The sequence below is a fragment of the Ictidomys tridecemlineatus genome, chromosome 6, assembly GCF_052094955.1.
Source record: "Ictidomys tridecemlineatus isolate mIctTri1 chromosome 6, mIctTri1.hap1, whole genome shotgun sequence".
In the NCBI taxonomy this organism is placed as follows: domain Eukaryota; kingdom Metazoa; phylum Chordata; class Mammalia; order Rodentia; family Sciuridae; genus Ictidomys; species Ictidomys tridecemlineatus.
Genome location: NC_135482.1, coordinates 23709081 through 23729815, shown reverse-complemented (window position 1 = coordinate 23729815; position 20735 = coordinate 23709081). Strand labels below are relative to the sequence as shown.

The following is a 20735-nucleotide window of genomic DNA, read 5'->3' as shown; positions in this document are numbered from 1 at the left end:
AAGTGATGGATTTAAGTCTGCTCTCTTTGCCAATTTTGGAAAAACCTCTTAGTGTTTTTCAAGATCCAATTTTCCAACTTATCCCTCCATGTATGCTTTTAGGGTTGTGTAGCCATATATCCTTCTGAGAACTTCTACCTTTTCAAGAAGACAGGAATATGATCCCCTTAAACAGTTATGAATCACCCAGTGCCTTAGATGCAGCATGATAAGTGTCTGACTGATCACCCTGAGTCAGACGGGAGGAGCACTGAAACCACGAGCTGCCCCAGTGACTGCTATAACCAAGGTGGAACCCAGGAGAGGAGACTAGACAGACAGGCTTGCATTGGTCATGGGAATTATTTACCACCTACCACTTAGGACCAAGCTTCCTGGAGAAACTTTCATAATAACAATGGGGAGAACAGTCATTTCAGTTTGCCATGTGAGACTTGTAGTTTCTTATGGCTTTCCTACTGCTCCTGCCCAAACAAACTAAGCGAGCACTGTTCAAAATTTCACTAATAAAAGTGCATCAGATGTCGCTCACTTTTTTTGTTGTTGTTTCTTTAATCAATGAAAAATGAAAACTGGTGCAGTGTGTGGGCACCACAAAATGTATCCTCTGGCCACCAGGTGGCACCGTTGATTTATAAGTTAATTAACTCCTGATCAAAGCCTGTCAGTAGCACAAAAGTAACAGAAACACACCAAGTGCAATCTCCAGGGATATACGCAAGTTAGCTTTTTACTCATGCAAGGCCAAGGATGAAAAGAGGAGGGCCTAGCAAATACAACACCTGGTTAAAGGTCTAACTTTTCTCTGTAAGTGTTCCTAGTAAGCCTTAGTACTCCTAGATTACCTCATCAGTCATTAGCCAACTGAAAAGAGAAACTATTCTGAAGCTCTACAATTAACCTTTACTAAAAATTAGTCATCAGTGGGAAGCTGGGACTTTCTACATTGAACTCCCAGTTGGATTCCTAGACTGTGTGCTGAAAAAGTGTTGGTGGCAGAGCACAGAGGAAATGAGCATATGAGGGGGTAACATTCCAGAGACAAGTGTTTCAAATTTAAGGATATTTCTTGCTTTGTGTTATTCAGATTTCTTCCTCCCTCCATAAATATTTAGTGAGCTCAGCAACACATACAGAATTACAGGATCCTGAGAAATCCTGGCTTGTAAAACAAAGTACAGACCATTTTAAAAACCCAAACAAACATCTAAGCATCAAGTTACAAGATTGACATCTTCAAGGCAGCTTGGTGAAGTAGTTGAGAGCCTTGAAAGGAAATAAGAAGATGGAAATTCTTACTCCCCTGGTCTAGTCATGTTGAGTCAAGGCTCAGTCCCTTAAAAATGCATTTTTATTCTTTTTTTATTTAATTTTGTGGTGTTGGGGAACAAACCCAGGACCTAACACATGCTAAGCAAGTGCTCTAACCACCGAGCTGCACCTCCAGCCTCCACAGCATTTTTGGATGTCAATATCCCCATACATAAAAGAATCAGGCTGGCAGGTTGGAAAACTATCTAATGACTCTCACTCTAAAGCACTGTGAGGCATACTTTGTTTAATTCTAAAATGCATTAGGAGAAATTTGGAGAGTCAAAAACAAAAGAGAAAACTTAAACCACGAATTAACACCTCTCTAAAATAATGAGTACAATTTTCAACCATTTCCTTTTCTTATAAATGCTCAATTTGACATAGTAATATATAGAATTTTATACTCCACTTTTGCCCATGATGACCTTCCCTTATATCTGTTGTCCAGGCAATAATTATAAATACCATTCTTTTTTGCTCTTGAAAGTTAACAGGTTCAGATGATAAGTGGTAAGTAGTGTTTGTTGTAGTACTGGTTCTTGAACCCAGGGGCTCTCTACCACTAAGCTACATCCCCAGCCCTATTTATTTTTTTTTTAATTTTGAGACAGGGTCTTGTGAAGTTGGAGAGGTTGGCCTTGTGACCTTCCTGCCTTAGCCTCTTAAGACACTGGGATTATGGGTGTGCACTAACACACCTGACCCAAGGTATGCACAAATGCTAAAACTGTGGGTTTTGCAAGGACAAGAAGGCCGAATCAATTTATCCTTACATCCCCAGCACCTACAACAAGATCTGATACATATTTAATCAACATTTGCTGAATTTATAATGAACTAAATGACACTCTACAGCTACCATTTCTTGCTTCAGATTTTACTAGGCAGGTGAGAGGATATTTGGAAGGTGTCATTTCAAATTAAAAAGTGCTATGGTCCTTGGCTGTAATTTTTCTGTTTCTCAAATACTAGTTCAATTCTGGTTCCTAAATATGTGGCCCAGGCCTGCCTCTTGTACATGTAGTATTGTCTTAAGGGGGGGGGGGAAGTGCCCTTTTTGGATTCTCAGCCTCTAGGCTAATGGCTTGGAAAGCAAGCAGTACCTTTCTGTGAATAAGAAAAGGCTCCTTCCTTGGGCAGAAGCACCCCTCAGCAGGGTACAAAATATGGCCACAGAGCACAGGCTGCACTCGGACCTCACTCAGGTACCCTGGGGCAGAGTACAGCCACACAAGGAAGCTTGTGTCTGTACTAGACTTTGATAACTGTAGTCCCAAAGTTGTACCCCCAGAGGACACAGGAACCAAAATTGACTCCAGGCTCATCCTGGGTTACTTTTGCAGCAGATCTCACAATGAACAGAAGAATTTCCCCAGGCTAGGCATACCCAAAATGTCCTTAGATGATGAGTCAAACCCACAGAAGTCTCTCACCGAAAGTAAACACCCATTATTTTGCCTTGGCTGAGACTATGCTTCTTAGTGGATACATTTTCCAATCAGTAAGGCTGCCAGTTTATCAAGTGAGAATCGTTAAAGAGTACAGAAATGGCCTTGGCATAATTAACCCACACTTAAAAAAGCTCTTATCCGTATTTGTCCCCACCATCCTATCAACAAAGAGTAAATTTAGGTTTATAGCATATTTTGCTATCCAACAGCCCAGTGAAAAATAAAGAAAATATAAGCACAAAGTAAGTTCAAATTTAACTAAATTTCAGTGTTTTCTCCAGTTGGAACAGTTCCTGATGGGAGCCCATGATTCCGACAAAAACTGTGAGAGAAACTCTAGCAACAAATTCTGCTTGCTAAACCTTTGCCAAGACAAGTCCCAGCAACCGAGGCATTTGGCTACTTCCAGGGAATCTGGGTCAAATCTGTACTCAGAATTGGAATAAGAATGGTTTTGCAGTAAGGTCTATGGGGAGAAGTCAGGGTCTCAGCAATCTTGGATGGGCAGAAACAAGCACATGAATATGTAACTGAAATACAGATTTTTCTTTCCACAGTGAATGGTAGGCAGCCAACCTACATACCTATGACATATCACCATGGAAATCAAGGTATTTTAAATAACACCTCACAGTTGCAGCAGAAAACTCAAAATATTACTGATTCTTACCATTACCTTAAAAAGCATATTAATTATTGGATCTGCCACCAGATCTTATTTCATGAAGTCCTAAAGAAGCACAGGTATTACTATGCCACACTTTTTAAGATATTTTAGGGCAACAAATTAGAATAAATAAAAAAATTTGTAAAAAGCTAGCAGGTAATAACTTCACATTTACTTTAGCTTTATTCAAATTCATTGTTTCTTTCATGCATTATAATGAATCAAATCTATTTAAAGGTCAGTTTGAATATATTTAAAAATTAATTTCCCTTTATTAAGTAAGAAAGCTGCATATTTAGCTTTTAGGTCAAATTAATTAAATGAACAGTATGATGTCATTAATTTTCACTAATAAGAATAAAAAAGAAAATTTCAGTAAAAAAAAAAAATATATATATATATATATATTTTAGGGCTGAGGGTATGCTTAGCATGCACAAGGCCCTGGGAGTTCTGTCCCCAGTCTAAATAAACAAACAAATAAATAAATTTAATAACTGTTTTTCAGCACAATTAGTTTTCCTTTCAATCTTACGTAATTAATCCTATAACTTAAAAAGTTTTTCTGAGAGAGACACAGGCTGTGTTAAGATTTCCAGCTAGATCCAAGCACAAAAAAAGTGAAGAATTCCTGTTCTACGAAGAAAGTGAGATTACATTGAAAAGCTCTAAGGTAACAGAACAGATACAAAAGTGTGTTTACCTCTGATATCCTAAAGTCTTTCCACAGTATTAAAATACTTCACAGATATAAATTATTTAGTAACATCTTTCTCAAAAACACATTGTTCAAAACCACAATTCAAAATGACTTGCAGCAGAGCAAGAGCTGAGCTAATTCACAGCAGCAGTTCTGAATGGTCTCCTCCTCCTATTTCACATGGACAGAACTGCCTTATTTCAGGGCCTTTGGGCTCATCAGAAACTAAATTCCTTGGCTGTGGTCCAGGAACAGCCTCACTTTCTATCAAGTTCTGCCCCTAGAGAAAGTGACTTATATTAGCCCTGGATTTTTAAAACAAATACTTACTTAACAGAAGTTTTGTTTTTTAGTGTGTGTATGTGTGTGTGTGTGTGTGTGTGTGTGTGTGTTTAAGAGTAATCCACAGGTTTGAGTGCTTGAATTTGTTTATAAGCCTGTTCACAGCTAAGTTTATAGCACCAGAATACTGTAACAGATGTGTTTAATAACCCAGTTCTACCGACATGGGAAATCCTGGATTCCTAAAACCTAAGGGAATTAATACCATCCTAGACAAAAGGAAAACACTACAGGAAAAAGTAATATGATATATTGTTAAAGCAACTTTATTTAATATAAATATTTTGGACAAGATCAAAGAAACTACCTGATCCACATTGAATCAAAGTTCAAAGGATTATTTCTCCCCTCTAAATATACAAGTGGAAAAGATTTTTCAGAGGAATTTTTAAATTATATTTTTCATTATATTTTCCCTTCTATGATCCTCACGGATTCAACTTGTTTCAGCACCAATGTAGTAACTTTCCACAAGTGAAAGGCTCTTTATTGAAAAAGAAAATTATACAACATATAACACAGGTAGAGGAAAAAAACTAAAAGAATCTATGATAGTCATCTCTGGATGGCAGAAGATGAAAAGGGATTTTGCTTTTTTACATAACCTGTATATTTGCGTAGCATAAACTATTCATTCAAAGCAAAAAAAAAAAAAAAAAAAAGTGACCCTTGCAAAAATAATAAATGACCAGAACATTCTCACTGAAAATGAGCAAATAGCTGTGTGACTGCTATTTGTACTTATTTTGCCTCTGACTTAAATGGCTTTACAATCTAGTTGAGAAGACCTAACACAAATTTGTAGAATAATTAAATCATTGAAAGATGCAGTCACATAACAAATGGTGAGAACAAGGATTTTTAGGATTGAGGGGAAGAAGAGCTCAGTGGGAGCCTAAGCAGTTGGGTGAAGCCTCAGAGAGGAGGCTGTAAGCCCCACTGGGGCAGGAGCCACTGCTGAACTGTCTGCCAGTGTCCAGCTCAGGGTGGCTCATATTCATATCTGCTGAGTGAGTGGTGAATGAGAGAATGTGGCCTTGAAGGACATGTTTCAGGAGATTGTGAGAAACCTTCTGCAGTTAGAGCAAAGGAAAAAAAAAAAAAGGTTTGGAATTCTGGGTTATAAACTACTACAGATAAGGACATTTTCAACTTTTATAGTTAACAGAATGAAAGTGTGTCCTAGGCAAAGGCCTTAAGCAATAATATGCTAAGTGACACAGGGTGTGATAAGATGTGGCCAGACCAGTATGGAAGGGATTGCTGCAAGTGCTGTGTTGAGAAAGGCTGATCTGGATCATCACAAGGAAATGGAAAGAACAGGGATCAGAGGAGCAAGGAAACTTGTTGGTAGATCCTACTGGGAAGAAGAGGTGAGAGGGAAGAATTTCAGTCCTTTCCACAATCTCGTGCCTGGGAGACATGAAGAATGCTTTGACTCTTCAGGGTTTCTTCGTGATCCAGCCAGCCAGCAAACATTCATTGGTGCTACTGCATGAGGGTTGTGAACCTCATAAGAAGGAGCAATTTTTCACTTCCCTGAGGCTTTTTAAAAAAATATTATTTTTAGTTGTAGTCGGACACAATATCTTTATTTATTTTTATATGGTGCTGAGGATCGAACCCATTGCCTCACACATGCAAGGCAGGTGCTCTACCACTGAGCTATGGCCCCCAGTCCCTTCCCTGAGGCTTTCAATTGACTGAGTCCCCAACATGGTGATCTGTGCCAGACATAATGGGGGACAATAAAGACAATTCCTACCCAGCAGATACATGAGGGTAGGAAACAAGCATCAAAAGTAAATTCATGTGGCTCCTAGACAATGTTTGCTTCCCTCCTGATTGCTGCTTCTTGATCTCCATTCTTCACAACCTAAAACAGGAGCTGAACCCCAAACAGACTTAATCTAGCCCAATGCCCTGGCACAGAGTAACCAGTATGAAAGAAAATTTACAAGCTTTTAGACTTAAATTAAGTAAATCACTCACTTTATTTTTCCTTAAATATTTCATTATATAACTGTACATATTCTCCTAGATCCCATATGTGCCTTAATTAATACTATTTAGGTGAACTTTGCAGGACATATCACCTCTCCAGATGTGCTAGATCCTACTTGGAGTTGATTAAAAAAAAAAAAAAATTCTACCAAGAATTCATTTTATTCATTCATTCAACTGTTGCTGTTTGGAGGACTGAGCTTGTGAATGCAAGGGAAATGCCCCCCTACTGATAATTTAGTTGGAAGATTTTTACTACAATAAAGGAAGAGATAGGCTCAGTAGAATACCCTAAAGAACCTAAAATTGTCCAGGAAAAAAAAAAAGGTGCAAAACAAAAGGATGGTTATTTGAACAAGAGTGAGGACTGCTGTTAGCAGGGGATTTCCACTTAATCTTTCTCTAAAGAATTCCAAAAGAAATCCTACTTTATCAGTCCTTTATCTATGCATTTCTCAATCTTCCCCTCCAAATAAAGCAAACTGGGTACAAATCTCTACACTCCAAGGCAGGCACAGGAACCATTCCCCATTCTGCCTAAAATATGTGATAAATTAACATTACTACAAGGAGTTGCCTCAAATAAATTCTCATTCTTCCTTTCTGCTCCTATACATCTTATGCATCTGGAATACCTTTAAATTCCGAAACATAAATCAAAGTACTTATTTTAACAAGGTTATTTTGCAGGATTAAATCAATTGAGTTGTTTATCCAACAGGGACCCATTTAATTAACATACTTAAAGAGATGCAAACTTAAGACTTAAAGTCTAAACATAAGTGTATAGACAAGGTCATGTTGGCAGTAGCAGTAGAAAAACATCTTACAAAATAGGGAACAATCAGATCATAACAATCAATAAATGGGCCAAGGAACTGAACAGACACTTCTCACAAGATGATAAACAATCAATCAACAAATACATGAAAAAATGTCCAACATCTTTACCAATTAGAGAAATGCAAATCAAAACTACATTAAGATTTCATCTCACTCTAGTCAGAATGGAAGCTATTAAGAATACAAACAACAATAAGTCTTATTGAGGATGTGGGGGAAAAGGCACACTCATACACTGCTGGTGGGGCTGCAAATTTGTGCAGCCAATCTAGAAAGCAGTATGAAGATTCCTTGGAAAATTTGGAATTGCACTACCATTTGACCCAGCTATCCCCCTCCTTGGTTTATACCCAAAGGACTTAAAAACAGCATACTACAATGATGCAGTCACATCAATGTTTATAAGCAGCACAATTTACAATAGCTAAATTATGGAACCAACCTAGATGCCCTTTTATAGATGAATGGACAAAGAAACTGTGGTATCTACAAACAATGGAATATTACTCAGCATTAAAAGAGAAAAAAAAATCATGATATTTGCAGGGAAATGGATGGAGTTGGAGAATATCATGCTAAGTGAAGTTAGCCAATCCCAAAAAACCCAAGACCAAATATTTTCTCTGACATGGGGATGCTGATCCATAATGGGGGTGGGGGATGGGAGAACATGGGAGGAATGGAGGAACTTTAGATAGGGCAAAGAGGAGGGAGGAGAAGAGAGGATGGGTATGGGGGTAGGAAAGAGGGTAGAATGAGATGGACATCATTACCCTAGGAACATGTATGAAGACACGAATGGTGTGACTCTACTTTGTGTACAGAGACATGAAAAATTGAGTTCTATATATGTTCTATGAATTGAAATGTATTCTGCTGTCATGTATAACAAATTAGAATAAATAAATTAATTTAAAATTTCCCGGATAGCTTTCTGGAATCTAACACTGATCTAATTTTTTTAGGAGAAGGGGCGTGGGTGTCACTATATTACAGATGAAAGATGTAGTCCCTGACCTCAAGAGTTTATAAGCAAATTAAGGAAGACATTATTTCAAGTGGCATAAATATTAGCAAATTTACAAAGTATCACATGAATATCTGCTAAGTCACATGGTACTGATACTAAAGGGTCACAGAAATGGGGGAAATTGGAGAAGGCTTCAAAGATAATGGAGGACTTCAGCTCAGGCTTGGAGGAAGGGAACAGTTTGAATTCATGGAAAGAAAAGACACTGGAAAAATAATTCAGCTTATTTTTTTAGTTCTAACTTTGTGACCTCAAACAAGCCATTCATCATCTTTGCCCCTCAACCAATCTGCCGTTACTGAGGGCTTGCTATATATAAGGTATTATGCATCCCTTGAATAATGAGTAAGATTTTCCACTTTAAGAAACAGGGGAAAGTGGTTTAAGATTAAGCAGAGGCAAATCAAAACTAAAAATAACTCTAAGTTCACATGATGTAGGTATTATAAAACAAATGAAATCTGTTTTCTTAAAAAGAATTTTTAAAACTGGCTTCTACCATTTCACCATTTCACAAAAATAAACTCAGCATGCAACCTAAATTAACCACAGGTAGCTTTTTTACTATTGAGATCAACCATAGAGTGGGGAAAATTTGTTTTTCCCATTATACTTTCAAAATCATGATGCTTCTTTCTCACATTTGAAACCACAGTTGTCTTTTGCCACTAAAAACAGTACTCATTCGACAGCTGTGGAAATAGCCTGTGCTATTCAATAGCTAGTTTATGACAGGGCATTGGATTTATCTAGCAAAAACACAACATGTGTATCAGTACTTCCTTTTGCCCTGTGTATTCAAAATCTCTGCCAAAAATGAAAGAAAGTACAGATGGGCAGGATATCCTTCAGTTATTTGGTTTGCTTTATGTCATTCCAGAGAGAAATCTAGTGACCAATTCACAGTTAGAAATTAAAATTAAATATTTGACATGCCTTGGGTAGCAGGTCCTGGGGCTAAAAGGCTTGCCTTTCTCATCTGCAGTCTATCTGTCACTAGCAAGCTTGGAAGGCCTAAAACCTTTGTGTAAAGGGAAATGGGGATATCCTGGTTTTCCAGGATTCACGTACTATCTCCTCTATAGCTCTTTTTAAGATAAAGTGATTAAGGAGAAAAACATGCACATCATTTCCTAAAGACACTAACTGGAGCCAAGTACCTCAAAAATCTGTTTACATAAAATTACAAAACTTAACTAGAAAGTTAAGGTGGCATTTCAATGTTCTTGTCCACTTTGAAACAATGCTCAATGCACATGTATATGTATATTAAGCCACTGTACATGCAATACATTTCAGCAAATATTCCAGGGCACCTAGTAGTATGTGTTGTATATTGTGTTTGGTATGGAGACTATGTCCATTAGTTTTTTTTTTTTAATTTTTATTCTAATTTGTTATTTATGAGAGCAGAATGCATTAAAATTCATATTACATATATAGAGTGCAATTTTCCATATTTCTGCTTATATACAAAGTATAGTCACACCATTTGTCTCTTCATATATGTACTTAGGGTAATGATGTCCATCTCATTCCACCATTTTTTTTACCCCCTTGTCCCCTCCCTCCTCATCCCTCCCCTTTGCCCTATCTAGTCTATTAGCTTTTTTTGTGGAGCCAAACCACTTAAACTCTAAAAACCTTGTTATGGTTTGGATATGAGGTGACCCCCCCAAAAGCTCCGGCAGGAATATGTTAATGCAAGACTATTCAAAAGTAAAATGATCAGATATGAAAGCCATAACCTAATCAGTCCATCCTAGTTTGAATGGACTGACCAGGTGGTAACTGAGGCAGATGGGGCATGGCTAGAGGAGGTGGGTCACTGGGGGCATACCCTAAGGGGGTTATCTTCCCCCTTTCCCTTTCTCTCTCTGCTTCTTGAACAGAGTAGCTTCCCTCCAACATGCCCTTCTGCCATGATGGTCTGCCTTACCGTGGGCTCAGAGTAATGGAGCTGGCCCACCATGAACTGAACCTCTGAAATTGACAAAAATGAACTTTTCCTCCTATAAGTTGCCCTTCTTAGGTATCTTTTGAGGATTAATAATATTAATCATGAATGATTCAAGGTTGTTGTGGGGTTGGGATGGTGAAAGATGATCATAGCAAAAGGAGTTACATGTATGAATGCCCAGAGGTAACAGTGCTCAGGAAAAAACAAAGATCTAAAAGTAGGTCATTTCAGAGGAATGTATATGTGAAATATATAAACATACCATAAATTCATGCATTAAGCAGAGAAAAAGACATTCTGAGGAAAGGCAGAGCTTCGTCAGGGAAATAGGGTTGGGTGGCTGGTGAAGCAGGGAGAAGCCCACCTGTCAGAAGCAGCCTGTACTGAGGGATCCTCTGAACTGGCTTGAGCAGGTAGTGCTTGAGGGCCAGATTAGCACAACGTGGGCTCATCTGAAAGGAAGAGACATCCAGAGTAAACACCATGTTGTCCAAGAAGCAAGAGACGCAGGTTCAAGAGCTCAGGAAGCCAAACTTGAAACAGCCAGCAATTGTGAAGGGGACTCAGAGATGCTCCCTTTCATGGTGAGGGACAGCTATTCACACTGTTCACAGCTATCATGCTGCAAGGGAAGCCACAGCCAGACTCACCACCAAGGCCCACCTCTCCTGAAGGAGATCTCTGAAACGCCTGCTCCCAGGGAACACTTATTCTTGGCTCTTTCACAGAACATGATGGCCACAGTCTGCATTCCCTACTCAGGAGTTCCCACACAGAGGGAAATTTGCCAATGTAGTTCTAATTACAAACCCCAAAGGACCAAGAAGGAAATGTTCAGCCCCCCAAATAAGGTGGCAGAAATAAAACCTCTGGGAATTGGACTCATGACAATCAGAGCCTTGGGGTCAATATGCTCATAACAACAACAGAGTGGTGGTAGGGAGACGCATAGAAATGAAAGATAACCCAAAGAGCAGACTTGGTAAGCATGCTTTCTCTTACAAGGCTGAGGATGCAAAAACCTTTTTCAGCTGGGCATATAGCTCAGTTGGTAGGGTGCTTGCCTCACGTGCACAAAGCCCTAAGTTCCATCCCCACCACCACCACCAAAAAAAAAAAAAAAAAAAGCCAGTCTCAGCAAAAAGAAAGGCTCTAGTCTCTAAATAAAACACAAAATCCTTTTTCAGATGAATGACCCTATAAAAATCAGTTGCCAAATAAAAGTATATGTAGGATCCAGGTGTGGTACACTTGTCTGTAATCCCAGTGATTTGGGAGGCTGGTGCAGGAAAATCACAGGTTCAAGGCCAGCCTCAGCAAATTTACAAGGTCCTAAGCAACTAACAGAGTGAGACTCTGTTTTCAAAAGAAAAAAATTTAAAAAGGGCTGGGGATGTGACTCGGAGGTAATCCCTGCTACTCAATCCCCACTACAAAAAAAATAAGTACATATAAGAACTTTGGTGGTGCTAGGGATCAAACATAGGGCCTTAAACACTAAGTATATACTCTACCACTAAGCCACATCCCAAACCTGGGACCACATTCTGAATTGACCTTAAGAGCATCTAATTCTGCTTTCAAAACTCTTTTCCTCAGTATGTATAACAGACATACTGAAGCTCACCCATTCTCCAATCCAAGAGTTTACTTGGAGGTGGTATCAAAGTGGCCAAGTAAAAACAATTCTGCATTCATTTTATTTGTACAGGGGCACACTACCACTGAGTTAACCCGTGCCTTTTTAAATTTTGTATTTTGAGTCAGGATCTTGCTGAATTGCCAAGGATAGCCTCAAATTTGTAATCCTCCAGCCTCAGCCTCCAGAGTGGCTGGGATAACAGACATGTGCTACAGTACCCAGCTTATACTTTTTTTTTGGTAGCATAAAGACACCACAGGAGAGGGAAAGAAGAAAAATGGGCTGCAAGTGATTTTAAGTCAAATTATTTGTCTATTGCACAAGCGAGAAATAAGTAATGTTGTTATATTTTTGAAATATAGCTGGAATTCACTTACTCTTTTAGTTTTGAAACAAATAAATACAAAATATAGTAATCCAATCAGTAGAGTAAACTTACCTTACTTTAAAAACTAAGTGTCATTTTATCCCTTAGAGCTTTGAATCAAAACAAGAAGTTTTAGATGACATATGCAATAGGCAGATGCTTAATTGTTCTTAACTCTGACATTGAAACTGCTATTTATTTATCTAAAGGCAAATGTAAATTTTATTTCCCTCTCACAGGTATAGGTTGTTGGGCAAATAAAAAAGTTAAAAATAAAAAATGCTTCCTAGAGAACTCAAATTCTTTGAGACAGAAAGCAGAGGGTGTGTGAGGGCTGGAGGAGAGAAAGGTAAGAGTCAATGTTTAATGGGTACAGGTCTCAGTGCTATAAGATGGAAAGCATTCTAGAGGTATGGTTGCAAAATGATGTCCATAACCCTCCCAAACTGCACGCTTAAACGTAAAAAAACGCCAGTGTGGTGGTGCACACCTGTGATCCCAGCAACTCCAGAGGCTGAGGCAGGAGGATCATAATTCAGGGAGAATCTGTCTCAAAATAAAACATTTTTAAAAAGGGCTAGGGATGTAGCTCAGGGTGGAGCACCCCTGGGTTCAATCCCCACTATTAAAAAAAAAAGAAGCTAAGATGGTAAATTTATGTTTTATATTTTACCAAAATTTTATAAAAGTCCTATCAAAATACTGTTTTCCAAGGCAAAATAGTTCAAAGGGCAATAACAGATTTTCAGAATTAAATCCTGTACACTGAGTTTTCACTATTTGATTTGACTAATTCCTTCTTTGATTTAGAAGGTATTCTATTTTAACACATTTTTGGTTGCAAGCTTCATTTTCAATGACCTTAAATTATTATTAAAGCTCTAAAAAAAAAAAATAAGGAAAAGGAAATGTTCTACACTAGATGGTACAAATACCTCAAATTCTCTAACAACAGCAGCAAAGCCTGGGTTTTTCTTGCATTGCTCATCCAGCAAAGCTATATTCTTATCAAATTCTTTGATATATGTAGAATACATTTTTAGATATGGTCCCTTCTTTACAAAGATATCAGAAATTCTTTGTTGTTCGGTCCTATAGATAGAGGAGAGAGAAACAAAAATATAAAAGGAGAGTTGTTAGTGTATCCAAAACACATCCAGTCAGAAGCAGACCTGTGCATGGAAGCCACCGGCTATCTCCCTCTCTTATCCCCAACTTAACTCTTCTCAAGTTCCCCTTCTGCCATCACATCTTGCCTGAACTCTGCCAGCTGACTGGTCTCCCTACTTCCATCCTTGTCCCCTATAGCCCATTCTTGAGTGCAACCCGAGAGTCTAAGAAATGTACATATCTTGTGCCCTTGAATGGTCCTCTATCACACTTAGGATAACAAACTCCTTTTTAATTAATTAATTAATTAATCTATTTATTTATTTATTTTTCCCCTTCTTTGCAGTGCTAGGGATTTGGGGCACGCTAGGTAAGTGCTCTACTACTGAGTGCACCCTGATACCTAAAAATAAACTCCTTACCTTGGGGTGTGAAGCCCTCCAGGGACTGCTGCTGCCCACCTTTTGACCCAGGCCACCCTTCTCTCCCCTCTCCTACTACTCTCTAACACAATGGCCTTCTTAATACTCTCTGAATGCACCAGAGTCCATTCCCACTTCAGACTTTCACTGTGGATGCCCAGGCCTGGACATAGGGAACATGGCTGGCTCCTCCTTTACACTCTGACGTCAGTTTACACACTCCTCCTTCTCAGAGGGCCTTTCTTGGCCACCCAATCCTCATATACTACTCCAGCATTGTATTCATCTCTGCAGATCAGAAACTGCTTCTGATATCTGCCTTGTCTATTTTCTGGTCCTTCCCCTCTAAATTGTCTGGAAGCAAGAGCCTTGATGTTTTGTTTTTTTCCGGTGCTAGGGATGGAACCCAGGACAAGTGCTCTACCACTAAGCTACATGCCTAGCCCAATCCTGTCTATTTTGTGAACTATGATATGCTCTGCATACTAAAAGCACAGACTAGAAAACAATATATATAAACTCTTGTTGAATGTGAAATGAAATATTTCATTAACTGTTATTAAGAGTCAATGGGGGGGCTGGGGATATGGCTCAAGCGGTAGCGCGCTCGCCTGGCATGCGTGTGGCCCGGGTTCGATCCTCAGCACCACATACAAACAAAGATGTTGTGTCCGCCAATAACTAAAAAATAAATATTAAAAATTCTCTCTCTCTCTCTCTCTTAAAAACAAAAAAGAGTCAATGGAGGGCTGAGATCATAGCACAGTGGAAGAGCACCTGCTTAGCATGTGTGAGGCATGGGTTCGATTCTTAGCACCACATATAAATAATAAATAAATAAAGGTCCATTGACAACCAAAAAAATATATTAAAAAAAAATAAAGTCAATGGGAAAGTTGGGTGCAGTGGCACACACCTGTAATCCCAGTGACTTGGGAGACTGACGCAGGAGGATCAAAAGTTCAAAGCCAGCCTCAACAACTGGCCCTAAGCAACTTAGTGAGATCCTGTCTCAAAATTTAAAATGTAAGGGCGGGGGTGGGGTGGGGGTGTGTGGCTCAGTGGTAAATTGCCTCTGGGTTAAATTCCCAGTACCCCCCCACAAAAAAATGTCAATGGAAAAATGTTATGTCGGGCTGGGGATTTGGCTCAAGTGGTAGCGCGCTCGCCTGGCATGCGTGCGACCCAGGTTCGATCCTCAGCACCACATACCAACAAAGATGTTGTGTCCGCCGAGAACTAAAAAATAAATATTAAAAAATTCAAAAAAAAAAAAAAAGAAAAATGTTATGTCAGAAACTTAGAAAAATAAAGAAAATGCTCCCAACCAAGTACTGGGGATTGAAACTTGAACATGTTCTACCACTGAGCTACATCCCAAGCCCCACAAAATATGTCAATTCAAAGACTTCTTAGAAGAAAAATATTTTATTAGAAAATATCTTTTTTTTAAAGATGTTGATAAATATTTATTTTATTCATTTATTTATATGTGGTGCTAAAAATCGAACCCAGTGCCTCGCACCTATTAGGCAAGCTCTCTACCACTGAGAAACAACCCAAGCCCCAGTAGAAAATATCTTAACCAAGGATTTGAAGAATTTTATATTAGTATAAGGGAAGCTTTTTCCATATTTGTAGTTTTCATTATCCTTGTTTTTAGGAATGCTTAATATTTTCATATAGAACATCTATGGATCTAAATTTGAGGTAACTTTTAGTAAAAGCAAAAAATAAACAAAAAGAAGCAAAAATATATTTAAATCCCCAAACACTTGTGGAAATATGCATATCTTTTAAAGACAATTCATATTTTTTAAAATTTTTTTTAATATTTATTTCAGTTTTCGGCAGACACAACATCTTTGTTGGTATGTGGTGCTGAGGATCGAACCTGGGCCGCACGCATGCCAGGTGAGTATGCTACCGCATGAGCCCCATCCCCAGCCCAAAGACAATTCATATTTTTAAGATATTTTTATAAGGAAAAAATAAAGCATGTATAAGAATGTTTTTTAAAATTATACTTTATTTCTATTATGACTTTTAAAAACTACTTTTAGTCATCCCTCAGTCCTTAATTGTGTGTTATTTTATACTCATGCTATAAATAAGTATTAACTGCTTATCTAACATGGTTCCCAACATGTAGAGGCACAACATTTCTAACATAGGCAAAGGTATTTTTCTGGATTGGGAAACTTTATCAAGAAATTAAGTGATGCTATTCTTTTTTTGTGTTTGGTATTGGGGATAGAACCAAGGGCCTCCTGCAAGATACGCAAGTGCTCTGCCACTGAGCTACATCCCCAGCCCATTATTTTGTGACTCTTACCATTTTGTATTCCCCAATGGTCTTCAATAATATGTTCAATCCTCCTAGACTAATCTTTCTACAAATTTCCATAATGTCACTAAAGTTTCTGCTTCTTTTCCTCAATCCAATATAGACAGCTTCCAATACTACCTCTTAGTATTTTCTTCCTATTCTGAGATCTATAGTTTTTACAATGTCATACATCTGTAATTTTGTCTTTGGCAAAGAAAACAAACAAACAAAAACAGTGAATGATCTCTTTCAAAATGCATGGGGCTGGGGTTGTGGCTCAGTGGTAGCATGCACGAGGCACTGGGTTCGATCCTCAGCACCACATAAATGTAAAATAAAGATATTGTGTCCACCTAAAACTTAAGAATAACATTTTTTTAAAAATGCAGTTATCATTTCCTGACCTAAAACCCTAGAAGATATATAAAACATTTAAAAACTTCTCTTGCATGAAAATCTTGATGTGGGCATATAGCTAAGTGTTAGAACACATGCATGCATGAGGCCCTAGGTTCCATGCTCAGCACCAAAAAGGAAAAAAGAAAAAGAAAGAAAAATCTTCATCTCAAAGGTCACTTATAGATAGTCAAGTCCATGGGGGGGTGTGGTGGTGGGGGAGTTAAGTCTACCGAGTGTGGGCCCTTCTTGTCTGAGCAAGCATTACTGAAGAATTGTTTAAGTGGTATGTGTTGAACTCAATGGGCGAAGTTATGAATTCTGGCCACTCCAAATCGTCAATCTACAAGTAATTGTCAAGAAAATTCAGTCTATTAAAACAAGGTAAGAACAACACCTTCCTGTCACAGATGGGGTTATGGCTTCACTTAAAATTGGAAAATTTGGGAGAGCCCAAAACTCAGTATATTATTTTTACCAATTCAACATTCTTTCCTCCAGTTCTTTCAGGAGATCCCGGTTGAGCTCATAGAGCTGAGGCAAGTAGTACAAGATCTGATTTAGGATCCGGTCCTCAATCACTGGCTTCCCAAGTTGCCTGGAAGCATGGGCTACAGCATCCCGGAAATCCTATTATAGTTCAGAGGAAGAAAAAGAATATTATATATAGAGAGATATAAAACTTTATAAAAAGTATTCCCCCCATCACCCTCTTCCCTAAAATGATATAAACTGCAAAGTTCTATTTCCCACACAGAATAACAAATCAAAAGAACTCAATTCTTGCTATCCCACTCAGCAGACAGGAAATTTTTAAGAAATTACAAGGCTAGGGCAGATATTTGATTTTAAAACAGACTATGATGTTTCTCTTAAGCCTTTTAGTTTTGTCAGGAAGGTGTCTAGAAATTATATTGCAATTCTAGATTTTAAAAATACTCCAAAATCATAATATAAACTCAACCATTTTAAAAAGTCCTTAGGAGATCTTAACTGTCAGAAATATGAAGTCCATGTGGTCTGTTTTCAGAATATTGTATTTAGCTTTAATTGGGATGTAGCCCTTCCCTTTGCCCACCCCAATTCTAAAAATAGACAATTGTGGGGGTGGGGTTGTGGCTCAGAAGTAGAATACTCGCCTAGCAAGTGTGAGGCCCTGGATTTGATCCTCAGCACCACATAAAAATAAATAAAATAAAGGTATTGTGTCCAACTACAACTAAAAAATAAGTATTTTTTAAAAATTAGCCAATTGTGTGAATCACAACTCCTGGCTCCTCCTATCAGGGCGAGTGGGCAGTGCTGCCTTAAGGATAAAAACAAGGGGGCTTCTCTCCCAAGTGTGCTTGCTCGCCAGACTTTGCTCCGTAGCACACCCTTCTATAGAAGTAAAGTTTGCTTTGCCTACTTCCCAGCACGTTTAATTCCTTGTGGTACTCTGGTATTTCTAACATTAACTAATTTTATTCTTTTTCTTCCTTCCTTTCTTTTTTTTTTTTTTCCTCTTGGTACCAGGGATTGAACCCAGGGGCACTTAACCACTGAGCCACATCCCCAGCCCTTTATATATTTTTTCTTTTTAGACAGGTCTCACTAAGTTGCTGAGGATGGCCTTGAACTTGAAATTCTCCTGTCTCAGCCTCCTGAACTGCCGGGATTACAGGTGTGCACCACCACACCAAACTAATTTTATTCTGGATTTAAAAGTCCCTCTTTTCATTTTCAGTGATCATTTTCCAACAACCAAAGCATTCTAGGTGAGGCATGCAGCCTCGTTTTTCTCATCTGTTGAAGGGGTATAATGGTTATGAGACTTCAATTAGATACTACACAAAATCTTTTGCCATGCATATCATGTACCCTGCATCAACAAAACATTTTAACTTTAGATCTTAATTTCTCCCCTCCCTTTAGCCAACCTTTCAATATATAGTAGGATTTGGACTCTTCACAAATAAGAAAATTTTTCTTCACATATTTTTTCATTTTCTGTGCCCCATAAACCATCTGTACTGTGTTTTAATATGTCAACCCCATCACACCCTATCACTCCAGATCTTGGAAAGGGTGGGGTAGTAGATAACTATTTGCCTAGATTTCCTTGTTCCCTGAGGGTGGGCCTGAGATGCAAGTAAAACAACAGTGGAATCTGAAGAGGTCCAGAGGATTCAAAACATTTGTTCCTTTTTAGAAACAGTAGTTTTCAGCTGGGTATGGTGGTACACAGCTGTAATCCCAGTGATTTGGAAGGCTGAGGCAGGAGGATCACAAGTCCGAGGCCAGTCTCAGCAACTTAGCAAGGGCCTAAGCAATTTAGCAAGACCCTGTCTCAAAATAAAAAATAAAAAGAACTGGGGATGTGGCTCAGTAGTAAATTGCCCCTGGGTTAAATCCCCAGTGCCTAATAATAATAATAATAATAATAATAATAAAAAACAATAGAAAAAATTATTTTCATTAAAATCTTAAAGTAGGGTGAAATGATTCTCATCATGCTTTATTTTCTTTTACCTTTATTTCCAACTGCTTTCCTTTAGGGATTCACTGGACAAATCAAATAAACAAAAGATACCATTTCCTCTCCTGATCCCTTCATGCCCCCAACCCATACATGTTAGCCGTATTTCTTCTGGATAAAGCAAAAACAAAACAAACAAAACCTCATGATCTAAAAGTACACAAAGAAATTTCTAAAGTATGGTTATTTTTTTCAATTTTTATTTTTTTGCAACACTGGGGACTGAACCCAAGACCTTGCACATGCCAGTCAAGTGCTGACCACTGAGACATGTCCCCTCCCCTAAGTATGGCTAGTCTAGATAAGTCAAACCTATATTTAACAAGTGCTAAACCTCCCTCACTTAGGACTCAATACCTGAGATCATCTTTATTGGTTTTACTGTCACACTGGCCCAAAGGAAGCAGCTATAAACCAAAAGAACTAACCAAATTAAAAGAACTTGTATAATTTAAAACAAGAATTTATAACTTGCATCAGCTCCAATCCAGAAAAACCACACAAAACATCTCCAGGAACCTAGTGGCTATTGGCCAAATTCCACCTCCCAACAGCTTGTTTCAATCATCACTCCCAATTACTAGGAGAAAATAGAGCTACTTAACACTTTTGAGAGTCATCAGATTGTCTGCTCTCAGGCAGACCCGTAGAATACAATGACAAATAACTGCCCAAGTTGTGAATATATTAAAAACCCAGACATCTTCTTCAGTGTTTTTTTTTTTTTAAACCAGGTTAGCAATTGGTATAATTTAGACACAAGAGCTCCTTGCTCAGCAAAGCAGTGAACACTGCCCTTCCTTTCTTCTGGTAGAAGAAGGGATGTCTATGTTTGTCACTTGGCAGCATGATAGCTTTTGTTTTCCAGTTGGAAAGTATTTCCTCAGCCATGACAAGGACAGTAGATGTTAGCTGCTAAGTAACTTAAGGACTCGGTTTGACACAGCTTCTGCCCGACTCTGCATTCCATGTCTGTCACCTCTGCCAAAAGGGAAACTTGTTTATTTAAGACACATTTAACAGAGACCGGCCATATCCAAAGTTGGCTGACCAGTGAGATGGCCACCTCTGAATGGAGGCCCTTGACACATACCATGCAAAACTCTGCTTTCCCCAGCATTCCTAGATGTTTGTAGGCATCTCAGAAAGAACTGATGTACCATTGTGGGTTTTTGTTGTTTTTGTTTGATACTGGGGATTTAACAGAGGGATGCTTAAACACTGAAGGACATCTCCTGCCCTTTCTGTTTGTTTATTTAGAGACAAGGTCACACTAAGTTGCTTAGGGCCTCACTAAATTGCTGAGGCTGGCCTTGAACCTGAGATCCTCTGACTCAGCCTCCTGAGTAAATGGATTATAGGTACGTGCTACCATGCCTGGCTCCATGAGGTCTTTTTTTTTTTTTTTTAATTATGAGTAATATGTCAGAATAAAATAGAAAATTTAATACTTAAAAGAGCAAAAGACCAACATTTAATAAAGACTATAGGAATTTTGAGAGTATATATCCATAAGGCCTAGAAAGTTACATATTCTAAGCAGCACTTGACAAAGACTCTATGCTTGACCAAAGTAATCAGGTTCCTGAACCTTTTCTTAGGTCCACCTGTGTACTTTCCCTGTCAAATCCATCTTTAGT

At 38.4% G+C, this 20735-nt stretch overlaps 1 protein-coding gene across 8 annotated transcripts in view; it reads right to left on the bottom strand.

Annotated features, from left to right (window-relative positions):
* Fgd6 (FYVE, RhoGEF and PH domain containing 6) overlaps positions 1-20735 on the bottom strand; it is a 113703-nt gene that overhangs the window by 31718 nt on the left and 61250 nt on the right. For all 8 annotated transcript variants that reach the window (XR_013440382.1, XR_013440383.1, XM_078052979.1 and 5 more), the window contains exons 6-8: positions 17056-17207; positions 13256-13412; positions 10676-10763 (exon numbers count right to left, since the gene is read on the bottom strand). Coding sequence is in view for 6 of the 8 variants with exons in the window: in XM_078052979.1 (XP_077909105.1) it covers positions 10676-10763; positions 13256-13412; positions 17056-17207 (397 nt within the window). In the remaining 2 variants the exon portion in view is untranslated. The remainder of the gene's footprint in view (positions 1-10675; positions 10764-13255; positions 13413-17055; positions 17208-20735) is intronic.